A 25,832-nucleotide genomic window follows, 5' to 3' on the forward strand; every position below is an offset into this window, starting at 1 on the left:
ATTTGAAAGAATTAAAGATACACAATTGACCTGAACTAGGTACATCTTAAAGCTGTACATAAGTTCACATTAGAATAAATTTATAGACATTAGCGCTGTAGTGGTACAAATGTGGAACTTCATATAGATAACAGCATTCTAACAGAAGACATGTGAACCTAATATACGCTCACCGCATTAAATTGGAGTTATAACAGTTCACATAGCCGTATTTCATTTCCACCATTTTGTTCTACATAACCTAAAATATTTATCAAATAAATCTCCAAAATTAATGCAGATTTATCACAAAATTCGCAGATAGAGCGATTGAGTTTTGGTTTCATGTTATAATTAATTACCGTAATATAATTATAATGCCAATCCAATATCAAAAACTGAAAATTGTAGATTTCCTCTCAGCCAGTTTTAAATATTTTAAAATGAATATCGCGTTTTTACAGAGGCGCGTAAATATTTTAGCTGTAAATATGTATACATTTCACGATAAAGTTGCATTCCCAATGGCATTAACATTATTAAGTATTTAAAACCCGTGTTATTATTTGCATAAATGATTATCCGCCCGAGTTGTTTCCCTCTTGGCACTCACGTACAAATACCAAACTAATATTAAAATGTGGAAATAATTTAAGACACACGTGAACTTTAGGTAGCATTGGAGTACTTTTGTCGGACTTTATAACTTTGAAAGCTGTGCATTTAGCCACTTGTTACTCTTTATTGTCCTCACGTACGTTGTATGGTTCACACTGCGTCCCATATAGTGCCGTAAGTCAGCCTTAAGTACGATGTTACTACTTAAACTGCTATTATAATGCTATTATACTGCTAATGTACAGCCATAGTGAACTTAAAGCTGTCTAATTTGTGCCCAAACTGGTTCTATAAAAGCATTATAGCAAGCTATACAGCTCGTATACAGCTGACATACACAGCTTGTGGAGTACATGTGAACGACTATTGAACTCTTAAATGGAGTAAAATGTTACTTGGGATGTTAACAGTAGAACAATTCAAATTCCTATTGGTACTTTACCCTAGGTACGAAAAGATTGTCTACCTATGATTGTCTCTACATTTTAGATGCCTTCAACGAAATAAAGAGCCGTCGTAAAAATAAAGTAAGTATTGCTATGGTACGCGAATCAGGCGTTGAAATATGGTAGAAAGTAGAGATCACGCTGGTAGAGCTTTTCTGTTGCATTTTATTTAAAACATAACTCTTTTTTTAAACTTAGATAAAATGAGATTATTTTGAGCATCTACAGTAAAAATTAGATTGACTTTATCCTGTATCCTTACAATGATGGTACTTTACTGCTATATTTCAGGAAATGAAATACCTAACTAACTTGGTATGTAATATATTTATGTAATAAATATATAACTACGTGATTATTATTAAATTTAACCACATAACAAACAAACAATGTTCAACCATTATACCGCGAAAAGGGTTCAAAAAGGTGGAACGCAGGTAGCATGAATGTGAGCCAAATCGCTTCACATTTGTGATGTAAGGCGGAAGTTAATAGGGATCTCTATTCTCGATGACAAAGCGTGCTGTCAAAAGAATGAGATCTATTTGCAAGTGTGCGTGTGCGCAAGGCAGTGTAGCTGTGTAGAGCCGAAGTTACGTCGCGTCTGTGTGCGAGCGGCTCGTACAGGTGAGAGAGCGCGTCGGAGCGGGACGCGCGACCGCGGCGCCTTCGCACAGGTAGAGCCGCAAACCCCGCGCCAGTCTGAGACACGCGCCCCGCGCGCGCCCGCGTCTTACCGCGATAACCTCCTCGAAACCAAACAAAACAATACAACTAACAACGCAATCCACGCCAAGGCATAAACACATCAACACAAACAAGTGACCCAAAGGTGAATTACGAAATTGACAATCACGACGGATAATTGCGCGAATGCCACGGTTCACAACCTACGCAGCCGGCGTCCCCCACCTCCGTTCATTCAAGGACCAATCGTTGAACTCATGCTGCCTCGGCTTTCGCGTCTATGCTTATTCGCTTTAGAAATAAACTTCGAAATGATGTTGCGACGGACCGACTGAGCTGATGACTGTCCGCGAAACTGTTTCAACGACAATGTCAATCAATCAGAACGCGGGCCAGTTTAATAAACCAAAACAACAACTAGGTAAACAGGGCTCTACGGAACCGGTCAACTTTCCACCTCGTTATCATCCGCCTCCGCCAGCCGCTAGTGGCCCCAAACTAGCCACTGTCGACTCAGCCGCCAAGGAGTTTAAACCTCCTTATACAGGAAAACCTATCGATCCAAATAAATACCCATATCCAGCTGGGGTCGCTGGACCTTACCCGAGCGGATCGATACCCTTCGTGAAATATCCCCAGGGATATCCTCAAGGATACCCTCTGCCACCGGGAGCACTACGAGTGATCCGCCCTCCAGCGGAGGTCATAACGAAAGCTATCGTCCACGAACCCGTAGAACCGACTACACGAGCGAGAAGTGCCGACGATACCCAAAGAGCGCAACGAAACTTAGAAGAAGAACAAATACATCGAAGATCAGCTGACATGCTTAAATTTACAAAACGCGTAGAAAATGATGCGCCACGAAATTCGACGGATCAGAGAAGACATATTCAAACACTTTTAGATGAAATAAAAGCTTTAAAAGAAGCCAATCGTCGCTTGAGTGATGATAATCAGGAGTTACGTGATTTGTGCTGTTTCTTGGACGATGATCGGCAGAAAGGGCGTAAACTGGCAAGAGAATGGCAGCGATTTGGAAGGTACACGGCGTCAGTGATGCGTCAAGAAGTCTCGGCGTATCAGAGCAAGCTGAGAGAATTGGATGATAAACAACAAGAATTGATTCGCGATAATTTGGAACTGAAAGAGTTGTGTTTATACTTGGATGAAGAACGCGAACGAACTGCTTGTACTAACTGTGGTAGAACACCAGGCCGTGAACGAGATGATGGAGATGGCAGCAGCAGTGGCACGAATGTTGAGGAAGGACCTAGAGCAGCACCAACAGTGCCTATTACGCATCCTCAACTTGCAGAGCGAACGGTTCAGTACGTTAGAGATTTAGAACAGAAAGTAAGACGGTTGGAGGCTGAGAAAGGGGTAGGAAGTGGAATGAATGAACGTCCTGAGGCAGTGGTCAGAGCTTTGCAAGTATTAGAAGTTAGAGAACGCGTCGAAAGAGAGCGAAGGCGACCAGCGCCAGACCTTGACTCGGGTGAGCAAGCTTTGGTTCGAGAGATGTGCAATGTGGTGTGGGGTAAACTAGAAGATGCACCTCCACAGGCTCCACCACGTTAAAACTTTCCAACGAAATTATTTGTGATAAGTAATAACATTGCGTTGTTGTCAGCAAGAGTAAAAAGTACAAGTAAACAATAACCTACATAAGTGTTGATCAGTGTTGTTGGTTGTGATTGGAATGCGACTTGATCGAGGTCATAGCGTCAAGTCTCGTGACCTAAAGAGCGGAATTAAGTGCTTGACCTTGTTTATCAAACGAACATAACTGAACTTTTGCTAGTTGGTAGTGAAACCTGAAGAAATATGTGTGATGCTTACTTGCCAGCGAAATGCTATGTCCCCTTGTCAAATAACAGAAGAAGAAACCGAAAAGTACAAAATAGAAGTATAATTACTTTTAGAAGTAGCTAGATATGAATTTTCGATATAAATTGCATTTAGAGTTTCATATTTCTTCTGAACCTATTTATTTTAAGATGCCTGTTGCCTTCTTTTTTATTAATATTTTATGGATAATCTATTGTTTAACGAGGCTATAAAATATTACTGTTTGTTGTCTGTGATTGGCCGAATTATTTTTAAGCTGGTTAATTGTCGTATGAAAATCTTTACCCCTAATGTTCAATTCAATATTTATTAATGGCCCTTCTAGTCAGTGTGTGCTTTCATCTTGCCGATATCCAATTCTCCTGTTGTCTAATCTTTATTTCCCAGCTTTGCTTTGTCACCAACCTGTGTTTAAGTATGCCTATTAATTTATTGCAAACGAATTTGTGAGAATTAAATAAATTATTCCTGTTTAAATTTTGTTTTTATTATACTCTAGTTTTAAATGAATCTTTATCTGCCGTTTAACACTTTGACGTTAGCGTAAAACCAAGTTAATTATTTATTAGAAATTACACTATGTAAAAAATTAAATTGATATTGAACTGAATCAAAATTTAATGCAAACTTCTTTCATAAAAAATCGAGCAATGTTTTTGTTTATATCCTGCAGTTTATTTATGACATTTAATGTCACTAGTCTTAATGTCATCGTGCATGTTTACATTATAAAAATTTTGACAAATAAAAATATTGAAACTCCGTTATGGCTGAAGAAAAAGGAGAACCAGGAGAGGATGAAGATACCATTGGAGTAACTATATTTCCTACCCAATTCACTTTTACAAACACAAGTTAAACGAGTCTTAGAACAACATTTATTAGCGCTACCATGGCGCTATTTAAAATTTTGAGCCTGATAAAAAATTTGTAGCAAACTCAAGCGTTTATAAAACATTGCTTTTTAGATTTACGTAGGCGGTCGAAACAACGAAGGCGAGAGACACGGCGAGGGCTGGGCCGTGCTTCCCAATGGCGATTTTTATCAAGGTTGCTATTGTCGTGGTCTTAGAAATGGAAAAGGTTTATACGTGTTTAAAAATGGAGCACGCTATGAAGGTATTTGAATAATTACCAGACATAGTATCTCCTAAATCCTTTCTTCCTACTTAGATAGGATGTCTTTTTCATAATTTATAGGAGAATGGAGACGCGCCATGAAATATGGTGTTGGAACCATGTTGTATCCAGACGGTTCTCGATATGAAGGCGACTGGCGCCACGATCTGAAGCAGGGCTTCGGCGCTTATTACTACCCAAACGGCGACATCTACGAGGGAGCCTGGTTCAAAGGCAGACGCCATGGATTAGGAACGTACTTCTACGCAGAGTACCAGATCAAGTTCATGGGGACATGGGTAGAGGGCATTATTCAAGGGCCAGGGCAAATCATTTACCCTCGAGTTCGCTATCACGGCTCTTGGCTGAAGGGTGTACCAAAGGGACCCGGGTGTTTCGTTTTCGATACGAATTGCATGCAGCACGGATTCTACTTGTTGATAAAAGATCCGGCTTTAGAAGAATTCGGAGAAGGCGAGGAGGAGAAAGAAGAAAAAGAGATCAAGGAGGAAAGAGCGGAGGAAGAAGAAGAGGCAGAATTTGATGAGACTTTGGGTAAGTTATTTTGGGCACGATTCTCGCTCACTAAAGTCAACTCGCACAGTTTGTAGTTTTTTTTTTGCGCTCAACTGCAATCAGTCCCAAACTATAAGCAGATTTGTTCCATGCAGTTTTAACATGTTCAAGGAGCTCCCCAGCAGGATACTCCTCATTCACCATCTGTCACCAAGTGTATCGTGGCGTTTCAGTCGTTTAGTGTAGCTGATGGTTGCCAACGCAGTAGCCAACTGATTTGGGTGATTTTGCAGTCGCGTTTTATATTTATTTCCTGTCAGCACAGTTTGTAGTAAGTAAAACATAGGCGTGAGACTGTATTCTGAGGCGTGAGACAACTCTCGACTCGTCTGTGGACATCCAAAAGCTCCTGAAAGGATGCTTGGCAACTTGTGCACAAATAGGAACTCACAGGTTGATACAGACGTTACGTGTTATTAACTTGATAATATCAATCATGATTTCCACAATGGCCGGTTGGTGGCGGCCTGCATCCAGCGCCTTTATTCGTCGGTCCACCTTGTGGGTGGAAATAACTGGTATCCAAATGACGAAATTAAGTCTCTACAATATGTATTTTTTAACTCACCCAGGCAAGGTAGCAGTATGGCGCGCGCGCAACGTCACGGCATACATGGCGGAATTCCTCCCGCCCGAGCCCGTTCCGTTGCCAGTTCACGATTCAGTGCCTTCTCTAACGGACGAGAGCATCGAGACTGACATTATCCGCTTCGACCTGCCCTCCGTCACTGACGAAGAGGAGGGCGGAGACGACAACGATTCTTGGCTCATGCACAGACAGAAGTTCCTTGAGGAGACCGAGCAGAAGGAATAGTGCTCTTGCCATAAATGTGGTTGATTTCACTTGGTCGTTTCAATTCTGTAGGTTTTTTATACAATAGACAGAAGAATACATGTGCATGTGGATTGAGTGATCCTTGCTTCAATCTTTACAAAAATCGAGGAAGTTTTACTTAAAATATGTTAAAACATTGCGATGAAGTTTAAAAATTTGTTAAACCTAAGATAAAAATGTTATGGCCAATAAATAGGAGCACTCATACCGCACGCTTTAAGAAAACGTCAACATGTTTATTTCAGAAAATAAAGCCTTTCCACTTCTTTTTATAGTATAGAAAAATTGTTAAGAATATGTTAAAACTATTAACAAATTCAGAAATTCCTTGCACGTCCCGTTCCAAATTTATGACGATTATTTAGGATCACTCACACCGCACACGGGCCGTACGAGTGCTCTTCAAAATAATGACTTTTTATTAATAAATACGTTTTATTTCTGTTGGGGAATGTGTGCAAACTGACGAGCGAATTTGTTAAAGAATAAGTGTGACAAAACTTAAAAGCTGAAGGAAGAAATTAACCTTTATTCTTTCCTCCAATATGCCGTGTGAGTGATCCTTACTTTTACCTCTATCTGCTCATATGTAGTTCGTAGGCAGACTGAGATAGTATCTAAAATTGTTAATTGTTTTTAACAATTATTTGGCATATATTTTGCTTTTATTAAGGTCATAATTTAAGAAATATCAGGCTTAGATGATTCCTAAAGGAAAATGTTGATTAGGGTACATATGATTTTTTATTTTGTGAGACTGTTCCGATTCGTCGTCGATGGTTGGACTATAAAATACGATAAAATAATATTATTAAATCTCACATGTAAATGAATAAAACAAATTTCATGTTAGACTTTCATGACTTTTTATGTTTTTGATGTAATTTTCTTTATGTCATGCTATATGGCATGATAAACAATGTAGAAAGGCTGCATATAAAATTAAGGATGTAGGTTTATAAGTACAGGTTACACACGGCAGGCATCTAGAAATGTATAGATTTCGATGTGCTCTTTACGAATTTCAACTTTGCGACCTCCTATTGTCTCCGCGGGCGCCACCAAATTGAAAAAATGCTGCTAGTAGCAGATTTTTTCAAATAATTCCTTTAGGATTATTTTTGATAAAACGTCCTTAGGAAAACTTCTGATGAATCGAAACAGTCTCTCAAAATAAAAAATCGTACGTACCCTAATCAACATTTTCCTTTAGGAATCATCTAAGCCTGATATTTCTTAAATTATGACCTTAATAAAAGCAAAATATATGCCAAATAATTGTTAAAAACAATTAACAATTTTAGATACTATCTCAGTCTGCCTACGAACTACATATGAGCAGATAGAGGTAAAAGTAAGGATCACTCACACGGCATATTGGAGGAAAGAATAAAGGTTAATTTCTTCCTTCAGCTTTTAAGTTTTGTCACCTTATTCTTTAACAAATTCGCTCGTCAGTTTGCACACATTTCCCAACAGAAATAAAACGTATTTATTAATAAAAAGTCATTATTTTGAAGAGCACTCGTACGGCCCGTGTGCGGTGTGAGTGATCCTAAATAATCGTCATAACTTTGGAACGGGACGTGCAAGGAATTTCTGAATTTGTTAATAGTTTTAACATATTCTTAACAATTTTTCAATACTATAAAAAGAAGTGGAAAGGCTTTATTTTCTGAAATAAACATGTTGACGTTTTCTTAAAGCGTGCGGTATGAGTGCTCCTATTTATTGGCCATAACATTTTTATCTTAGGTTTAACAAATTTTTAAACTTCATCGCAATGTTTTAACATATTTTAAGTAAAACTTCCTCGATTTTTGTTAAGATTGAAGCAAGGATCACTCAATCCACATGCACATAAGAATACACTAACTTATCATTGTAGGTACTAAAAAATAATATGAAAAGAAAAATACATTATTAAATAATTTTTTTCTCATACAATAAGAGCAGTAGTAAGAGACGAATCTTATGAAAATGGCTGCTGAAATAAAAGCATAGAATTTTCCAAAAATTCAGAGTTTATTGAGCGACTTACATAAAACCAAATGGATTTTTACATATTATTATTAAATAGGTTCTTCTACATTGTAACTCAAAACTTGAGAGTCATTATTTGAAGAATAGGAAAATGTAAAATGTAACTAAGTATGCTGTCTTTCATCAGCTTTGTAAAACACTTAAATACTTTATAACACTGTATTACACAATATCAACATGACACACATATAAGGCTCGATTATTATCAGTAATTATGAGTAAGAATATACATACGTCATAAAATATTCTAATATACAAAAGATATATTTATAAAGATACATATTACAGTACAATTTATGTTTCTTATTGTGAAACTTCATTTTTATTTGTTTTGGAGTCATGTTGAGAGTTTGGTAAGTAATTTGCAATTTTAGAGAAACATTTGGTATTCTTCCGATCGACAGAAGTGAGATCTATTGAATTTGCTAATGTTTATAATTGGCAGCACGTCTTCAAAACACAGATGTGTTAAGTAAAGCTATATCTTACAAAGTATGGTGTACTTTGTGCTATAAAACTAGATAACTAGCATTATTTATTATTAAATTATGTAAAACTAGCTATGAAGAAGTTGTTATGTTTGAGGATTTTGCGGAGGATTGTTGTTGGGACCAGCATTGTTGTTTTCAAATGTAGTTTTGTTTTTTAATAAATATGCAGCTAGGTAGTTGATTGGGTCCGGAGGCCGTTCTTTGGCGAGAGCTGACAGTCCTTGTAGAAGAATCGGGACCACAGTCTGGTCTAGGTATTGACGCGTCGGCAGTGCATTGAGATCAATCCTGGATTTGCGACTAGCATTGGTATCATTTTCCTTTTCCATTGATATTATTTTCTGTAAATCAAAACATTTTTTCCGATCAGTTTACTTTGTTTATGATTATTCATATAGCGTTTTGTATTTGTTTAACCTTACGTGACCAAGTCAAGATTTAGGGTGAAAACTTTCGAGTTATTTTGGGTTAAGTTTGTCCATTTATATTTTAATTCTATTGGAAGTTTATTATTGCAAAAACTGCATAAAATAAAAGGAACTAACCTTAACAGATTCAGGTATTTTGGACGGCGGTTGCTCTTCCTTGAGAGTTGCTTGCAATGAGGTTTCGGACATGGGTTGCAGCTATGTCGTAAACATAAACTGTTATTACTGCATGTACGACTTTATTACTTATTAAATACACCAATTCTGTTTTTCCCTGAAGCAAATTGGCTTGGCAACAAACTCAAAACTTGAGACGAGCCACCACCAAACACAAAAACGATTGAAATTGACATTGACATAAATAAAAGTGACATTTAACTTTGTTTTGGTTTTTTTTTTTTTTAATATAGTTTTTCACGGCTCTGGGTGCATGCCCTTTTAAGCCAGTCTTTGAAGTCCGTTAAACTTTTGTTTGAATTTGACACATGACAACTGTGTTTGACACTTCACTTCACTGATTCACTGTGATTCACTGATATTTTCTTAGTTCTTACTCTTCTCAATTTCTCAAATAGTTCCCAGAGTTGAAACCACGAAAGTATATAAGGGTTTGAAAAGTTTCGGATCCTTGAGGAGTTCGTCCAACGACTGTGGTACACGTTCACAAATAGATTGAAGGTCATCGATCATGACCAGTCTCTGGATTCCAAAACTTCTACATTTCAGGATTATGTGTTCCATATCGGCAAGCTCTTCATTGCAATATGTACATTCAGCGCTCGGAATCAAGTTAAGCCTCTTCAGGTGAGTGGGAGCGTGGCAATGGCCAAATCTCAGCCTATTTATTATGGTTATGAACTTCCTGTTATCTATATTCTCATTCCTCCGATGGTACCAAGGTTTGGCGGGCGGGCTTTCTTGGATCTTAGCATACCATTTTCCCTTTTCCATACTAGTAATAGTCCAGTACTCATGCCATATCTTTTTCAGGTCTTGACTGATTGCGGCTTGATAGTCAGTGTGAGGTATCTTCAACAACGTAGCATGGTCAACATCAAAGCCATTCCTTGCAGCCAGATCAACAATTTCATTCCCCCTGATGCCACGGTGCGATGGTACCCAAAGGAAGAGCAGTGTCTTACCAGTAAGTCTATATATGTTGTTAATTAATTTCTTAATATCATAAATTATATAATTCAAATTATATTTACAAGAGTTATTTTCCAGAGCTAGTAATACGCTTTTAGAGTCAGTTAGAATAATAATATTGTCAGATGGTGGATTACATGTACAGATATGTTTAAGTGCTAAGAGGATAGCATAACTTTCTGCAGTAAAGATACTACAGTGGCTTTCAATTTTATGACTTTGAGTAAGTTTAAGTTGTGGATCATAAAATGCAGAGGTTACACTGTTCTCTTTCTTTGAACCATCTGTGTACACTTTATAATAAGACTTATTTAGAAATTTATTAAGATCAATTTGATTGGAGATCTTTTCCCTTAAAATGGTGAAATTATTTACAACAAGATCTTCATAATTAACTTTGTACATGGGCCATGGCTTATCTTTATACATATTTACAGTGAGAGAATCAATATACAATGCAATTCTTAGTAAGCCCGGAGTGCGTCCAGATATTAACTCATTACCTGTAATTGGAGGAGGAGGAGTAGAGCATATTTGGGAAGATAAGGGTGGCATGATTCTATCTAGTACTGGTTTGTTAGTTGAAGTTATTAGTTTGAGACAAAAATTTGCTGCTAGTTGAATACGTCTCAGTACTAAAGGAGGAATGCATGTTTCACATTGCATAGCATTGATAGGTGTTGAACACATAGCTCCTGTTATTATTCTAAGTGCTTTATTCTGAATAACATCTAATTTCTTTAATAGGGTTGGGCTACTATTCATATATGCTAAAGTACTATAGTCAAAATGACTACGCACTAAACTCTTGTATAACATTGATAAAATCTTAGGATCAGAACCCCAAGTTACACCGGCTAGTGAGCGTAATAAGTTTAAAGCCTTAGAAGAGGTGCGAATGAGAAGCTTTATATGACTTTCAAATGTGAGTTTTTTATCTAGACACACTCCTAAAAACTTTTTTTCCTGAATCCATGGAAGAGGATTATTATTATAATAAATATTAGAATTACATTCATTATATTTTTTCGAGAATAACATAACGCCGCTCTTATTGGGACTAATATCAAGTTTTAATTTACCAGAATAAAAATTATGAATTTCAACTAAAGCTAGGTTTAAACTATGCACAGCAGTATTTACATTTTTATTTACAGTATAAATTAATAAATCATCAGCAAATTGTAAAAATTTTATATCCCTTTGTGTTAAATACTTATTAATTTGACTAGTGTATAAATTGTACAATAATGGCGAGATCGTAGCGCCCTGCATTGTGCCTTTATATACATATCCGGGTCCATGAAAAATGTTATTAAATTTTATATACATTATTCTTTTATACAAAAAATTGAAAATCCATTTACAGACTACCCCGGGTACTCCAATATCACATAAGATGGCTATTAAAATTGAGGGGACCACGTTATCGAACGCGCCCTGTACATCAAGGAAGACACAAGCTGTAGCAGAGTGACTGTCAAGAGAATTCCTAAGGTCTGAGACCAATGCTGTAAAACTTTCTGCTGCACTTCGGCCTTTCCTAAATCCGAATTGTTCATTTGGTAAGATATTATTTGATTCGACATAATAATCTAATCTTGTCTTTAACATGCACTCAAATACTTTACCTATACATGAGGACAGAGAAATTGGTCGATAAGAGTTACAGTCATCAGGAGGCTTATCTGGTTTAAGTATAGGGATGACACACTGAGTCTTCCATGAGTCTGGGATGACTTGTGTTTGCCATAGTAAATTAAAAATGTACAGTAAAAGTTTTTTGGCATTACTATGTAGGCGACGAATAAGTTCATAAGGAATATTGTCTAAACCAGGTGTAGTGTTCCTACGAGACTTCAAGGCAGTCATAAACTCTTCCCAAGAAAAATGTTGAGATAAAAAAGCTGCTTTTTCGTTACCAATTTGACAGAAATATGCTTGCAATAATGAATTATTTACTTCTTTTTCAGGAGGAGATACAGGGGAATATTTCTCAAAAAAAGAGGGAATCCATTCATCATTCTTCGGCAGTTTAGGAATTGAAACACGCTTAAACCTCTTCATATAGTTCCATACTGTACTAACAGGAGTATATCGATTAAAAGATTCACATAAAGATTTCCAACCTGTTTTCTTTTTTTCCTTAAGAGTTAGTTTTTTAGCAGCATCTAATTTTTTATACGCAATGTAGTTGTCAATGCTTGGATTACGTCTATAAAAATTTAAAGCATCTTTACTTTTTTTAACTGCACTATTACACTCATCATCCCACCAAGGTACAGGCTTTTTCATTAAATTGGGAGAGGTTTTGACTACTTTAGGTACACATTTGTCTCTAATATTAATCAAATGATTATAGAAATCGTCATAAATTCTTAATGGATCTGTATTATCTAAATTAATATTACCTACCATGTTTTCTGTTTCAGTATGAAATTTAAACCAATCAGCTTTATTGTAAATAAATTTGTGTACTGGTTCACCTATCTGATATTTATCAACAGAAGTCTGAATATCTGTTATAGTGGGATAGTGATAACTTCCCATTGGATCATCATAAACTTTCCAATCACATAATGGAGCTACTGAAGGGCTGACACATGTTACATCAATAGCCGAAGGATTATGAACAGATCTACCAACAGTGGTTGGCGCCCCTGAGTTGAGGATACAGAGGTCGCTCTCGTCAAATATATTGTAAACTTCATTACCTCGACCGTTACTAGTAGCACAGCCGAATGCGATGTGGTGAGCATTAATATCACCTGATAGCAAAAGTGGCTTAGGTAGTAAGTTAATAATCTGTTTCAGTTTGCTACCATTGAATCTTGATCTATTTTCTTTAGGTGGTGGACAATATATACATAGAATACTTAAATTACCTATGCCAGTTCGCAGATTAATAGCTACAGGTTGTAGAAAATCATAAAAGGGAAGCTCTATTACTGAATATTTCAAAGTGTCTTTGACTAGGATGGCGACTCCACCCCGGCCTTCTTTTTCTTTACCTATTTTACTAACTAGATTGTAATTATGAATACGAAAAGAACTGTTTTCTTTTAACCATGTTTCGTTTAACAAACATATATCAATATCATTATCAATCAAAAATTGTATAAGTAATGGCTTTTTGTTAATAACACCTTCGACGTTAAATTGAGAGATTCTTATGAAACTTTTATCCATTTAAAGCCCTTTGAAACTTTTTATAAGAATTTCCTGTATAATAGAACTATTGACTGCCCTCGTTTCGTTGCCAATAGCGACAAGGGCGCCTACAAGGCCCTTGCGAATAAAATCATTGTTTAATATTTCATCTATTAATTGTTCATTTGTAAGTGGTTCTTTTTCTTTAACTTCCATCGAGTTAGTTGAAGTGGAAGAGGTCGCTGTTGAAATCGAGCTAGCTTGTGGCTTCCTTGATGCAATAGATTTTAAGTTAGTTTTAGGAGCAGCCAGTAGAGGAAACTCGCTTATGTAGTTTTTGATAACTGGGCTACTCTTAGTAGCCGCAGCACTGCTGGAGACCATATTAGCGTAAGTTAATTTATTTTTTTTATCTTCCATTTTTTGTTTTTTGACAGGACAGTCCCGTGAAATCGCAAGATGAGCTCCTTGACAGTTTATGCATTTGGCTATTTTATTTGAAGTACATTCAGAAAAATGATGTTCTTCAGAACATATTGAGCATTTTTGCACAGATTTACAAATTTTAGCACCATGGTTGAATTTGAAACACTTGAAGCATTGCAACAATGGAGCGTTGTATGGGAATACTCTGAACCTAAAAAGGTCTAGATACACATGTTCGGGTAACACAGTTGATAAAAATGTGATAGACACAGATTGGAAGGGCTTTATTTCGCCGTTGTCTTTTTTGGTGAACCTACGTACACCTATGATCTCGTATGATGACGAGAGTTTCTTAAAAAGTTCCTCATTGCTGATACTAGTGGGTACAAAGCGAAGCACGCCGACTGTTTCTACTGCTGTGGCTGGGATGTATGCCTTGAGTTGGTGTTTGGTTAGGAAGGGATCGTTTTTCAGGAAGTTATTGGCATTACTAGACTGGGAAAATGTGACACATATTTTATTGGCGTTAATTCTTTTAAGATTGGTAATGCCCTTGATTTCATTTTTGAAAAGGTTGGTAGTCAGGATGGGATTGTTGTTCCCGATCTTCTCATTATCTTTCGTGCTTTCCACAAATACAGAAAACTCGCCACTCACCGTGTTCTCCGCGAATAGCCTTCTATACCCTGGTTTTACGTACGGTTTGTAGAAATCTTCATCTGCACTCGTATAGGTGTGATCTCTGTTTGGTGCCTTCCTTTTTTCCTTGCCCCTGGGCGGGTCCTTACCGTCCCCGTCCGGCATAGTCGAGTTTTAAGTTGACTTAACGACTTCCAATAGATAGATAACTATTTATAACACAAAAAGAGAAAAATACAAAATTGGCTTCGAAAATCGCGCCTAGTGCGTTCAAAAGCCCGCCAAAAAGTCACTTTGTTTTGGGAAATAAGAATGTTGCCATGCTTTGAACGCTGTTCTACTATGACATTATTAGAAATATAATGAAGAATGTTCACTAATTTTGTTTTTTAGCTTTCTGTATTCTCTGTTAAAAATAAAAAATACACGTGAAATAATTATTTCGATACGTCAATTAGTTTCCAAGATATTGAATTTTAAAAGTGCGGGCGGCGGCCGGCCCGCCATTTTATGCGCGTGACGTCATATTACAGTGACTGGCTCATATTTGTATGAGTGGAATCTTGCAAGCTGAATTAAGACCCACTTCCAGGCAACCGATTAAGCTGAAATTTCGCAAACACATGTGATTTGGATGACCATGCAATATTATGATGACATGGAGCTGATCTGATGATGGAGCTGGAAGGTGGCCATAGGAACTCTATAATAAAACGACTTAAATCCATCGAGTTTGGGTTCGTTCGTTTTGTATTGACGAGTACTTTAATTCTATACAGGGTGTTAGGTAAATGGGTATATGAGCCGACACTAGCCCATGTTAACATGATCATATAAATGGTATGGTGAAGGCAGAAAATTGATATCTTCATTTTAATTATTTTAATTTTCATACAAATCGGATGTTATAAAATTTATTTTGTATGAAAATTTAAAAAAATTAAATGATGATATCAAATTTCTGACTTCACCATACCATTTATATGACCATGTTAACATGGGCTATTGTCGGCTCATATACCCATTTACCTAACACCCTGTATAGTAATCAGGGTCTAATGATGGAGCTGGAAGGTAATTTGCAATAAAACGACACAATCGCATCAAATTTGGGTTTGGTTCAATTTTAATTTCTGTGATGGGTCTGGGTGTTAATATGTATAATAAGTTTGTATTTACAAAAAAAAAATGTATTTAAGTATGTTTATATCCGTTTTCTAGTGAGCGGATACTGTGAATGTACGTCACGCGGGGTCACGTGACCGTCGGCGGCACTCAATATTTAAGCGAACTTTGAATGCCTATAAATCATAACTACTGGGTATTTTTGAATGAAATAAAAACTAATGTATTTGTAAATGTAAAAGCCTAACTGTAACATAGGTTTCAAGTGATTTTGCATATAGCCTGACCAGGAACATAAAAACCCTGGCATAGAGGCGCGTCAATTGCATTTGATAGTGCAACACTGAGTACAGTCGTACCTATGTTAAATTAATAGGCTAACTTTATGTATCAGGATTCAGGATTACGGGCTAATTTGATATTTTCATAAATTAACGAAAAAATATTATTATAGGTAGCCTGGTTTAAATAAATTAAATGAAACCATCAATCGAGCTAGTAGGATTTATTTTATTATTCATCAATAATCAAATTCAGAACTTGAATATTCAACTGCAATGTTTGCTCATGAACGCTTCAAACTCGGTACTTCTTTCCCAATTCCATAAAATTCAACACTTAGAAAGTGACAAATTTTTTTAAAATAGGTAGTTGAAACAAACCACAGCTAATTTTCATAGTGGACTGTACTATGCGATAAACATGTCAGTCAATTTGACAACCTTTGTCGGAAACATTATTCAATGAAAATATTGTCCGAACCCTTAGTATTTCTCTGCGACAAATACTTTAACACATTGTAAACCACTTTTCTTTCACGACTATAAAAAGATTTTAGCAATTTAATTCACAAAATCAATTGCGCACATTTAAAATAAAGTTTGTTTACACTTTGACAGCAATAGACTGACATGCAAGGTGACATGACAATGAAGTTTTCAGTTACTGTTGCCATTAAAAGAAATTAGTACCATTAGTTTTCCGCAATATGGCGAGGGTTTTTATGTTCCTGGTCAGGCTATACCTAGTAACATTCTCAATTTTCCTTACAAGTTCTTATGCTTTGAAAACAAAATATTATTACCTATATTCTTATTCTCTCGTTATTTATTAAGGTAATAAAAATTTACTCAATCGTTATTCCAAATTCAGTGTTTCTTGCTTGACTTTACATAAAAATACGATTGGTCTTAAGATACATCATTAAACACATTTTAGGGGTAAATTATTTGTTATGTTAACACTAATTTAACTTTTTTTCATTGAATGAAGCAAAGAATATCGAATAAACAGCTCCGCTCTGGTATGATGACCATGGCCACCTAGCATCAGCTAAGTTAAATGTGGTTAAAGGTTTGGTTGAGATCCATACTCAGTGAATTTATTTACTTACAACTTTTACTTCATTTTAGTATAATAATATGTTCACAACGGATCTAGAGATGCCTACCAAATCTAGTTCAAGTACCTACTGTTCTTGAGTAGGTGGTACCTACCTACAGCCAGCCAACCCACTGATAGACAGAGGGACAGTCAGTGGCGGATTAAGAGTATCCGAGGCCTTAAGCACAGAGCCTGTGTAGGCCCTCTATTGCTTAAATGGAAATGGAAGGAATGGAATGGAAGGTATAAAGTATAAAATGAAAGTTCATCAAAATAGAAAGTGTAGTAGGTGAAATGTAAAACTTAAAACATTATTTTCCTTGCCTTAATCAGAGCAAACTCCGAGATTACATCGTCGAAATTTATCCGACGAAGTATGTCTGCCTCAACACACATTAATGCTAAATAATTAAGCTTATCTGGACGGATTTTTGTTCTTTGCGGGTTCACTTTTTCTAATTTTATTTTTTTATGTAACCCTGAATAATGCTTCTGTTTGGAATTTATTGTACCCTTAAGACTCCGCCTTTATCCGAAACTATCCGTAACTTTTGAATCAGTTTCGGTTACGGTTACGGATATCCATAACATCCCTGCTTGGTAAGATGGCCCTCTCCGTCCCGCTCATACCTTTTAAAATGGCTTCTCCACCTCACTTAAGCCAGAAACTTGAATTTTGGGCACATTAGAATAATATTTTTAACTAAGGTAGATAAAGTTAAAAACGGGATTATTTCCAAAAAAAACAAAAATTGTCGACAATTACAGCAAGAATTTACCAAGTGTTATACCATTTTGGAATCCTTACTAAATGCGCCAAATTATGACTTCACTTGCGCATACACATACTCGCGTAGTACAATTTTTTTTCAGTACAGTCAGTTTAAACTAGGCAAAATTTTTATTTTGAAATTTTTTTTGGGAATAATGTATTTTTTTCATCCAAGCTGGAGCAGCTGGTTTCGTAATTTTGATAACAATTTAGAGAAGCATTATTCAGGGTTACTTAACAAAAAAAAATTTTGGAAAAAGTGAAGATTTGTGGCAACACGAGTAAAAAGATCGTCACCGGGAGTAGATTTTCTTGTTTTTTTTTAATGCCTATTACTTTGACAAAATGCCACATAGATTGTTTTTTATATTTTTCTGATAACCAGCATAACTTGCCTCAATACCCAGTTACGGCTTGACGTTGCATTACGGGACATCCTGTATACACAATTATTATTATTTTAATACGGGTATTATTTTATTATGTAGCATCTTTAACCGCTTGAGTCCCAGACGGCATTAATTAATGTCATAACAATTGATTATCTATTGTGTCTAGATTCGCGGGCCTTGAAGGATTAATCTATATATATAAAAATGAAACCCGTTTTCCGTTGTCACGACATCACATGAAAACGGCTTGACCGATTTGGCTGATTTTTTTTTTGTAGTTTTCTAATACTCTGTACAAGGTTTTTACGGAAAAAAATATAAAGAAAATCTCTACGCTAAGGCGGTACGAAGTTCGCCGGGTCAGCTAGTTTATTATAATTATGTTTATTCAACAAATGTTTGCACATTATTATTATTGTTATATATTTATACTAGCTTTTGCCCGCGGTTTCACCCGCGTGAAATTTAGTATGTCACAGATCGTCATAAATTATAGCCTATATGTTAATGTGGGTTATAAACAGTAATACTGTAAAGTTTCAACAAAATCCGTTCAGTAGTTTTTGCGTGAAAGAGTAACAAACGTCCAGACATCATGACATCCAAACTTTCGCATTTATAATATTAGTAGGACTAGTAGGATTTAAACGGCCTTGTTGATATGCAGTTTAGGTTAGTGTCCGTGACTTCCACTCGGCATGGGGCCCACATCACTGAAAACCAGCGTCGTGGCCTTCCCCACCGTGGGCCACGGCATATGCTGAGTGGAATCCCATTGCGATGGGCATCGCTGTTGCGACAGGATAGCACTGCTCACTGCTCAGTTCACTTTTTATTTCCTTGTAATATTTATGTGCCATTTCTGTCTTTTTCTCTGTCATGTATGTGATGTTCATCGTAATACATTTTTCTTTCTTTCTTTCTTTAAACGCCACTTGTATATTTGGGAAAACGCGCTTTACTTTATCTACACTTCTTCTTCTTCTTTGTTTGTTTGGTTGTAATGAATAGGCTCAAAAACTACTGGACCGTTTTTAAAAATTATTTCACCATTTGAAAGCTACATTACTTACGAGTAACATAGGCTAAATCTCTATAAAATGTAGGTATGAAATGAAACGCCTCCATCCTCTGCTGGCGCGCCAGCAGAGGATGGAGGCCCCTGGAGAACAGGGGCCCCAAGCACGTGCTTGTAGTGCTTATACGTTAATCCGCCACTGGGGACAGTTAGAAGTAGGTGTATTGTTGGCGCCCTTTGGGTATGAAACCTAAAATACGTATGTACTGTACGGATCGAGGATCGAGGAACTCAAACAACGTGTGATATGTTATGATTTAATTTAAAAACTTAACTCTTAGGTACAATATTATTTACAAAACGCAAGCTACCTATTACTCGTTTAATACTTACTTATGCTTACACAGTTGATAAGTACTAAGATGTTAATGATATGCAAGTCTTCAAAAATGGTTCAAATAGAGTAGAAACAATGCACACAATTTCAAATAATTTCATGAAGAGAATAATGTCAGTGCCCATGACATGAAGTTATCTACACTAATATTATAAAGAGGAAAACTTTGTTTGTTTGTTTGTTTGTTTGTTTGTTTGTTTAGTTGTAATGGATAGGCTCAAAAACTACTGGACCGATTTTAAAAATTCTTTCACCATTCGAAAGCTACATATCTCACGAGTAACATAGGCTAAATATTATTTTGGAAAAAAATAGGGAATCCCGTAAAATATTTGGGATTTTCATAAGACGTGGAAAAGCGCCATCTATCGTCATTGGTTAAAATCTTCTTTTGCCTGACAAAAAATTTTGAGGTACGTAAATATTCATGAAGGCAAAGCTGTCAAACGCCATCTATCGACATCATTAGTAAATTAGTAACTAAATATTACATGTACTATGAATAGCGCTGTTCGTAATAATAATAAAGATATTTTATGTAATTGAACCATTCACTGTATGTACCTATTTGAATATTTATGTATTTAAAAAAAAAGTATATAAGTAGTATATCCGTTAAGCTAGCACCCATAACACAAGCATTAAGTTGCTTACTTTGGGGCTAGCTGGCGCTGTGTGAAATTGTCTAAAGATTTATTATTATTATTATTATTATTCACTGTGTTTAAACGAGCAAATCAAAGTGTTAATTAGTGACTTTTTACAAACTTCCTTGCAAATTCTTATTATGTGCCGCCATCTACCGAGATGAATATTAGGTTACGGTTCAGCGGCGGACAAATGGGATGGGCGCGTGGGCGATTGTAGTTAAATAGGATAAGAATTACTTCGTTTTTATTTTCTGTATGTAATTTGTAAATTTTTTGGTAGGGTCTTTATTTTAATTACTTAGGTTGGTAGGTACTTACTTATTTGATTTTAATGATAATTTCAATGACCTTTCTTTCTACTAAAATTATACGTACCTATAGAGGTACGTATAATTTTAGTAGAAAGAAAGGTCATTGAATGACTAAGTGACTCACTCATCACGAAGTCTCAGAAACTACAAATCTCAAAAGAGTTCTCATAGGGGTTAATGGTCTATTCCACCTGGCTTTGATCACCAAGATGATCAAAGTGGACTCCAGTTAAATTATTTCTTTAGCGTTCTTTGATCACCTATAAATAAATCATACCTCTGAATTGTCACATACATGTATGTATGTCCAATTTGTTTATTGCGGTTTTTAGAAAATATCAATAATGTTACAAAACAAAATATGTAGTACAACAATTGGACATGTGACTATTCAGAGGAGGTTTGATTTGTTTGTAGATGATCAAAGGACACTAAAATAATAATTTAACTAGAGTCCACTTGGCTCACCCAGGACATCGTATCCGTGGGTTATCAAAGGCACAGAATAAATCAAAGCCAGGTGATCAAAGTGGAATACACCTCCTTTTAGAACGTAGGTAGTCACTAAGACGAAATTTTGCAAAATTCAACCCTTATGGGAGTTAAAAAGGGGGTTGGAAGTTTGTATTGCAGTCCTCGGTTTTTAAAGTAAGAGACTTGAAAGTTAAAATGTATGCTCACTATGATCTCTAGATATTGTGGAGGTGTACATATACTGTTCGGTACTATGTGGTACTGTGTACACATCGGTTTGCCGACGATATTGTGGTCATGGCAGAATCGTTGGAAGATCTTGGAATAATGCTCAAAGACCTTAATCGATTTTCCCAACAGGTAGTCCTGAGGATGAACATGGACAAAACGAAGCTTATGTCGAATGTCCATGTTGCGCCCTACCCAGTTTCAGTTGGGAGCTCAATTCTCGAGATTGTCGACAAGTAGGTATGTCTACCTCGGACAAACGATCCAGCTAGGTAGATCCAATTTCGAGAAGGAGGTCAATCGTCGAATCCAACTCGGCTGGGCAGCGTTCGGGAAACTACGCAACATCTTTTCGTCCAAAATACCTCAATGCCTGAAGACTAGAGTGTATGACCAATGTGTGTTACCAGTGATAAGTTATGGCTCGGAAACGTGGCCTCTCACTATAGGCCTTATACAGAAGCTCAGTTGCACAGCGTGCTATGGAGAGGGCTATGCTTGGTGTTTCTTTGCGAGATTAAATCAGAAATGAGATCCGTAAACGAACCAAAGTCGCTGACATAGCCCGACGTATTAGCAAGCTGAAGTGGCAATGGGCAGGCAGGGCACATAGTACGCAGAACTAATGGCCGATGGGACAGAATGGTTCTGGAATGGAGGCCGCGCACCGGAAAACGTAGCGTGGGACTTCCACCTACAAGGTGGACCGACGACATCGTAAAGGTAGCAGGGAAGCACTGGACGCAGGCCGCTTCCAATCGATCAACATGGAAAGCATTGGGGGAGGCATATATTCAGCAGTGGACGTCCTATGGCTGAAATGGTGGTGGTGGTACATATACTGAAAATGTATCATTAGAAATCAACTACGGGGGCTAAAGAGATAAAAGGAGGGTTGGAAGTTTATGTTATGAAAGTCCTATGTGTTTAAAGTAAGAGAGTTGAAATTTAAAATGTATGCGCTATAGATGCTAAGAGCGGATTTTACGAAACTCCACCCCTAATGGAGTAAAACGAGATCCACGCGTACGAAGTCGCGGGCGGCCGCTAGTCTACACTAATATTATAAAGAGGAAAACTTTGTTTGTTTGTTTGTTTGTTTGTTTGTTTGTTTAGTTGTAATGGATAGGCTCAAAAACTACTGGACCGATTTTAAAAATTCTTTCACCATTCGAAAGCTACATATCTCACGAGTAACATAGGCTAAATTTTATTTTGGAAAAAAATAGGGAATCCCGTAAAATATTTGGGATTTTCATAAGACGTGGAAAAGCGCCATCTATCGTCATTGGTTAAAATCTTCTTTTGCCTGACAAAAAATTTTGAGGTACGTAAATATTCATGAAGGCAAAGCTGTCAAACGCCATCTATCGACATCATTAGTAAATTAGTAACTAAATATTACATGTACTATGAATAGCGCTGTTCGTAATAATAATAAAGATATTTTATGTAATTGAACCATTCACTGTATGTACCTATTTGAATATTTATGTATTTAAAAAAAAAGTATATAAGTAGTATATCCGTTAAGCTAGCACCCATAACACAAGCATTAAGTTGCTTACTTTGGGGCTAGCTGGCGCTGTGTGAAATTGTCTAAAGATTTATTATTATTATTATTATTATTCACTGTGTTTAAACGAGCAAATCAAAGTGTTAATTAGTGACTTTTTACAAACTTCCTTGCAAATTCTTATTATGTGCCGCCATCTACCGAGATGAATATTAGGTTACGGTTCAGCGGCGGACAAATGGGATGGGCGCGTGGGCGATTGTAGTTAAATAGGATAAGAATTACTTCGTTTTTATTTTCTGTATGTAATTTGTTAATTTTTTGGTAGGGTCTTTATTTTAATTACTTAGGTTGGTAGGTACTTACTTATTTGATTTTAATGATAATTTCAATGACCTTTCTTTCTACTAAAATTATACGTACCTATAGAGGTACGTATAATTTTAGTAGAAAGAAAGGTCATTGAATGACTAAGTGACTCACTCATCACGAAGTCTCAGAAACTACAAATCTCAAAAGAGTTCTCATAGGGGTTAATGGTCTATTCCACCTGGCTTTGATCACCAAGATGATCAAAGTGGACTCCAGTTAAATTATTTCTTTAGCGTTCTTTGATCACCTATAAATAAATCATACCTCTGAATTGTCACATACATGTATGTATGTCCAATTTGTTTATTGCGGTTTTTAGAAAATATCAATAATGTTACAAAACAAAATATGTAGTACAACAATTGGACATGTGACTATTCAGAGGAGGTTTGATTTGTTTGTAGATGATCAAAGGACACTAAAATAATAATTTAACTAGAGTCCACTTGGCTCACCCAGGACATCGTATCCGTGGGTTATCAAAGGCACAGAATAAATCAAAGCCAGGTGATCAAAGTGGAATACACCTCCTTTTAGAACGTAGGTAGTCACTAAGACGAAATTTTGCAAAATTCAACCCTTATGGGAGTTAAAAAGGGGGTTGGAAGTTTGTATTGCAGTCCTCGGTTTTTAAAGTAAGAGACTTGAAAGTTAAAATGTATGCTCACTATGATCTCTAGATATTGTGGAGGTGTACATATACTGTTCGGTACTATGTGGTACTGTGTACACATCGGTTTGCCGACGATATTGTGGTCATGGCAGAATCGTTGGAAGATCTTGGAATAATGCTCAAAGACCTTAATCGATTTTCCCAACAGGTAGTCCTGAGGATGAACATGGACAAAACGAAGCTTATGTCGAATGTCCATGTTGCGCCCTACCCAGTTTCAGTTGGGAGCTCAATTCTCGAGATTGTCGACAAGTAGGTATGTCTACCTCGGACAAACGATCCAGCTAGGTAGATCCAATTTCGAGAAGGAGGTCAATCGTCGAATCCAACTCGGCTGGGCAGCGTTCGGGAAACTACGCAACATCTTTTCGTCCAAAATACCTCAATGCCTGAAGACTAGAGTGTATGACCAATGTGTGTTACCAGTGATAAGTTATGGCTCGGAAACGTGGCCTCTCACTATAGGCCTTATACAGAAGCTCAGTTGCACAGCGTGCTATGGAGAGGGCTATGCTTGGTGTTTCTTTGCGAGATTAAATCAGAAATGAGATCCGTAAACGAACCAAAGTCGCTGACATAGCCCGACGTATTAGCAAGCTGAAGTGGCAATGGGCAGGCAGGGCACATAGTACGCAGAACTAATGGCCGATGGGACAGAATGGTTCTGGAATGGAGGCCGCGCACCGGAAAACGTAGCGTGGGACTTCCACCTACAAGGTGGACCGACGACATCGTAAAGGTAGCAGGGAAGCACTGGACGCAGGCCGCTTCCAATCGATCAACATGGAAAGCATTGGGGGAGGCATATATTCAGCAGTGGACGTCCTATGGCTGAAATGGTGGTGGTGGTACATATACTGAAAATGTATCATTAGAAATCAACTACGGGGGCTAAAGAGATAAAAGGAGGGTTGGAAGTTTATGTTATGAAAGTCCTATGTGTTTAAAGTAAGAGAGTTGAAATTTAAAATGTATGCGCTATAGATGCTAAGAGCGGATTTTACGAAACTCCACCTCTAATGGAGTAAAACGAGATCCACGCGTACGAAGTCGCGGGCGGCCGCTAGTTGTAAATAAAATAGTATGAGTACATCTACTAGGCATTCAAATAAATTACCTATCGCATATAATATTGGCTTCGTTCAACATTATCATTATGCTGAAATTATCAGGTCATCACTCAGACCATCTCATGATTTATTTTGGCCAAGTAAGGACTATAGGCTATAGAGGTCAGTCAATCTTTATTACGTGAGTTGCAAGTTATCACATATCCTATAGCTCGGATAGTAGGTTTTTGGCTGCTGACATAGTCAGGACTTCACTCAGAATACCTTTAATTAGCCTATTGCTCTGATTTGAGCCGACTTAGCTCTCCTCAGCAAATGCTGGTTGCAAACTAAGAACTAAGCTAAACTTAGCTTCCAATATTCAATTGCAGAGTGCAATCTATGCCACTCATATAAAACTGCGTCACCCAAGCGAGATTAGCTAGACTAACTAAGCTTAGTTCTTGGTTCGCAATTTCCTGACGTTAAAAAGATCTTGGATTCTAACTGACTTAATGGTTGGTTTACACGTATTAAGTAGTTAACTAAAAATTGTATCTTAACTAAATTTTAACTTTAATTCCAAATGTCAAGCTCTTGTTTACTATGAAAATACTTTTCAAAGTATCAAGTGTCACCAACTTGACAGAAAAATGAGGTAAAAATTTTGTTACCTACTTATCTAGTTATCACGTGTAAATCAGCCTCTCAAGAAAGGTGTACAATTGAAACAAGTGTTGCTTAATCCATTTAATATATTTATTACGTTCTTAAGTAGTGCGGCGGGGGCGGCGGCGGCGGCGCGGGCCGCAGCCGGGGCGTGCGCTCGAGCTGACGCCGCCACGACGCCATAGCCTCGCTCAGTGACCACAGCTCCGAGAGCAGGGACAGGTCCAGCTGCCGGAGCGACGCCTGGAATGGAGAGAATAACGGTATTAGCAACTGGATACTACTACTTGACTGAAGGGACTTTTAAAGGCTTTAAGGTTCAGCCTACAAGGTGGACCAACGACATCGTAAAGGTAGCAGGGAAGC

The 25,832-nt window shown here is 37.0% G+C and overlaps 3 protein-coding genes and 1 long non-coding RNA gene across 5 annotated transcripts in view; 3 read left to right on the forward strand and 1 right to left on the reverse strand.

Annotated features, from left to right (window-relative positions):
* Nucleotides 1–1,741: 1,741 nt before the first annotated feature.
* On the forward strand, nt 1,742–4,058 carry LOC135072890 (coiled-coil domain-containing protein 85C-A). The gene has a single exon (XM_063966918.1). It carries the CDS (start codon nt 2,070–2,072, stop codon nt 3,309–3,311), a length of 1,242 nt encoding a protein of 413 aa, XP_063822988.1. The 5' UTR covers nt 1,742–2,069; the 3' UTR covers nt 3,312–4,058.
* Nucleotides 4,059–4,278: 220 nt separating this feature from the next.
* Nucleotides 4,279–6,119, forward strand: LOC135072891 (radial spoke head 1 homolog). The gene is made up of 4 exons (XM_063966919.1): nt 4,279–4,395; nt 4,550–4,700; nt 4,782–5,255; nt 5,849–6,119. Exons 1-4 carry the CDS (start codon nt 4,348–4,350, stop codon nt 6,088–6,090), a joined length of 915 nt encoding a protein of 304 aa, XP_063822989.1. The 5' UTR covers nt 4,279–4,347; the 3' UTR covers nt 6,091–6,119.
* A 3,434-nt stretch (nt 6,120–9,553) lies between these two features.
* LOC135072421 (uncharacterized) lies at nt 9,554–12,346 on the forward strand. The gene is made up of 4 exons (XR_010257438.1): nt 9,554–9,877; nt 10,064–10,217; nt 11,592–11,787; nt 12,196–12,346. It is a non-coding gene; the product is annotated as an uncharacterized LOC135072421 (long non-coding RNA).
* A 3,189-nt stretch (nt 12,347–15,535) lies between these two features.
* LOC135072422 (anaphase-promoting complex subunit 11-like) overlaps nt 15,536–25,832 on the reverse strand; it is a 57,201-nt gene continuing 46,904 nt past the window's right edge. Inside the window, exons 3-4 of one of the 2 annotated variants that reach the window (XR_010257439.1) lie at nt 25,472–25,709; nt 15,536–16,586 (exon numbers count right to left, since the gene is read on the reverse strand). Coding sequence is in view for 1 of the 2 variants with exons in the window: in XM_063966322.1 (XP_063822392.1) it covers nt 25,560–25,709 (150 nt within the window). In the remaining variant the exon portion in view is untranslated. Of the gene's footprint in view, nt 16,587–24,821; nt 25,710–25,832 lie in introns of those variants that run through there. The other variant, XM_063966322.1, reaches the window with a different exon arrangement.

This window comes from Ostrinia nubilalis, chromosome 6 (assembly GCF_963855985.1).
Source record: "Ostrinia nubilalis chromosome 6, ilOstNubi1.1, whole genome shotgun sequence".
Lineage (NCBI taxonomy): Eukaryota > Metazoa > Arthropoda > Insecta > Lepidoptera > Crambidae > Ostrinia > Ostrinia nubilalis.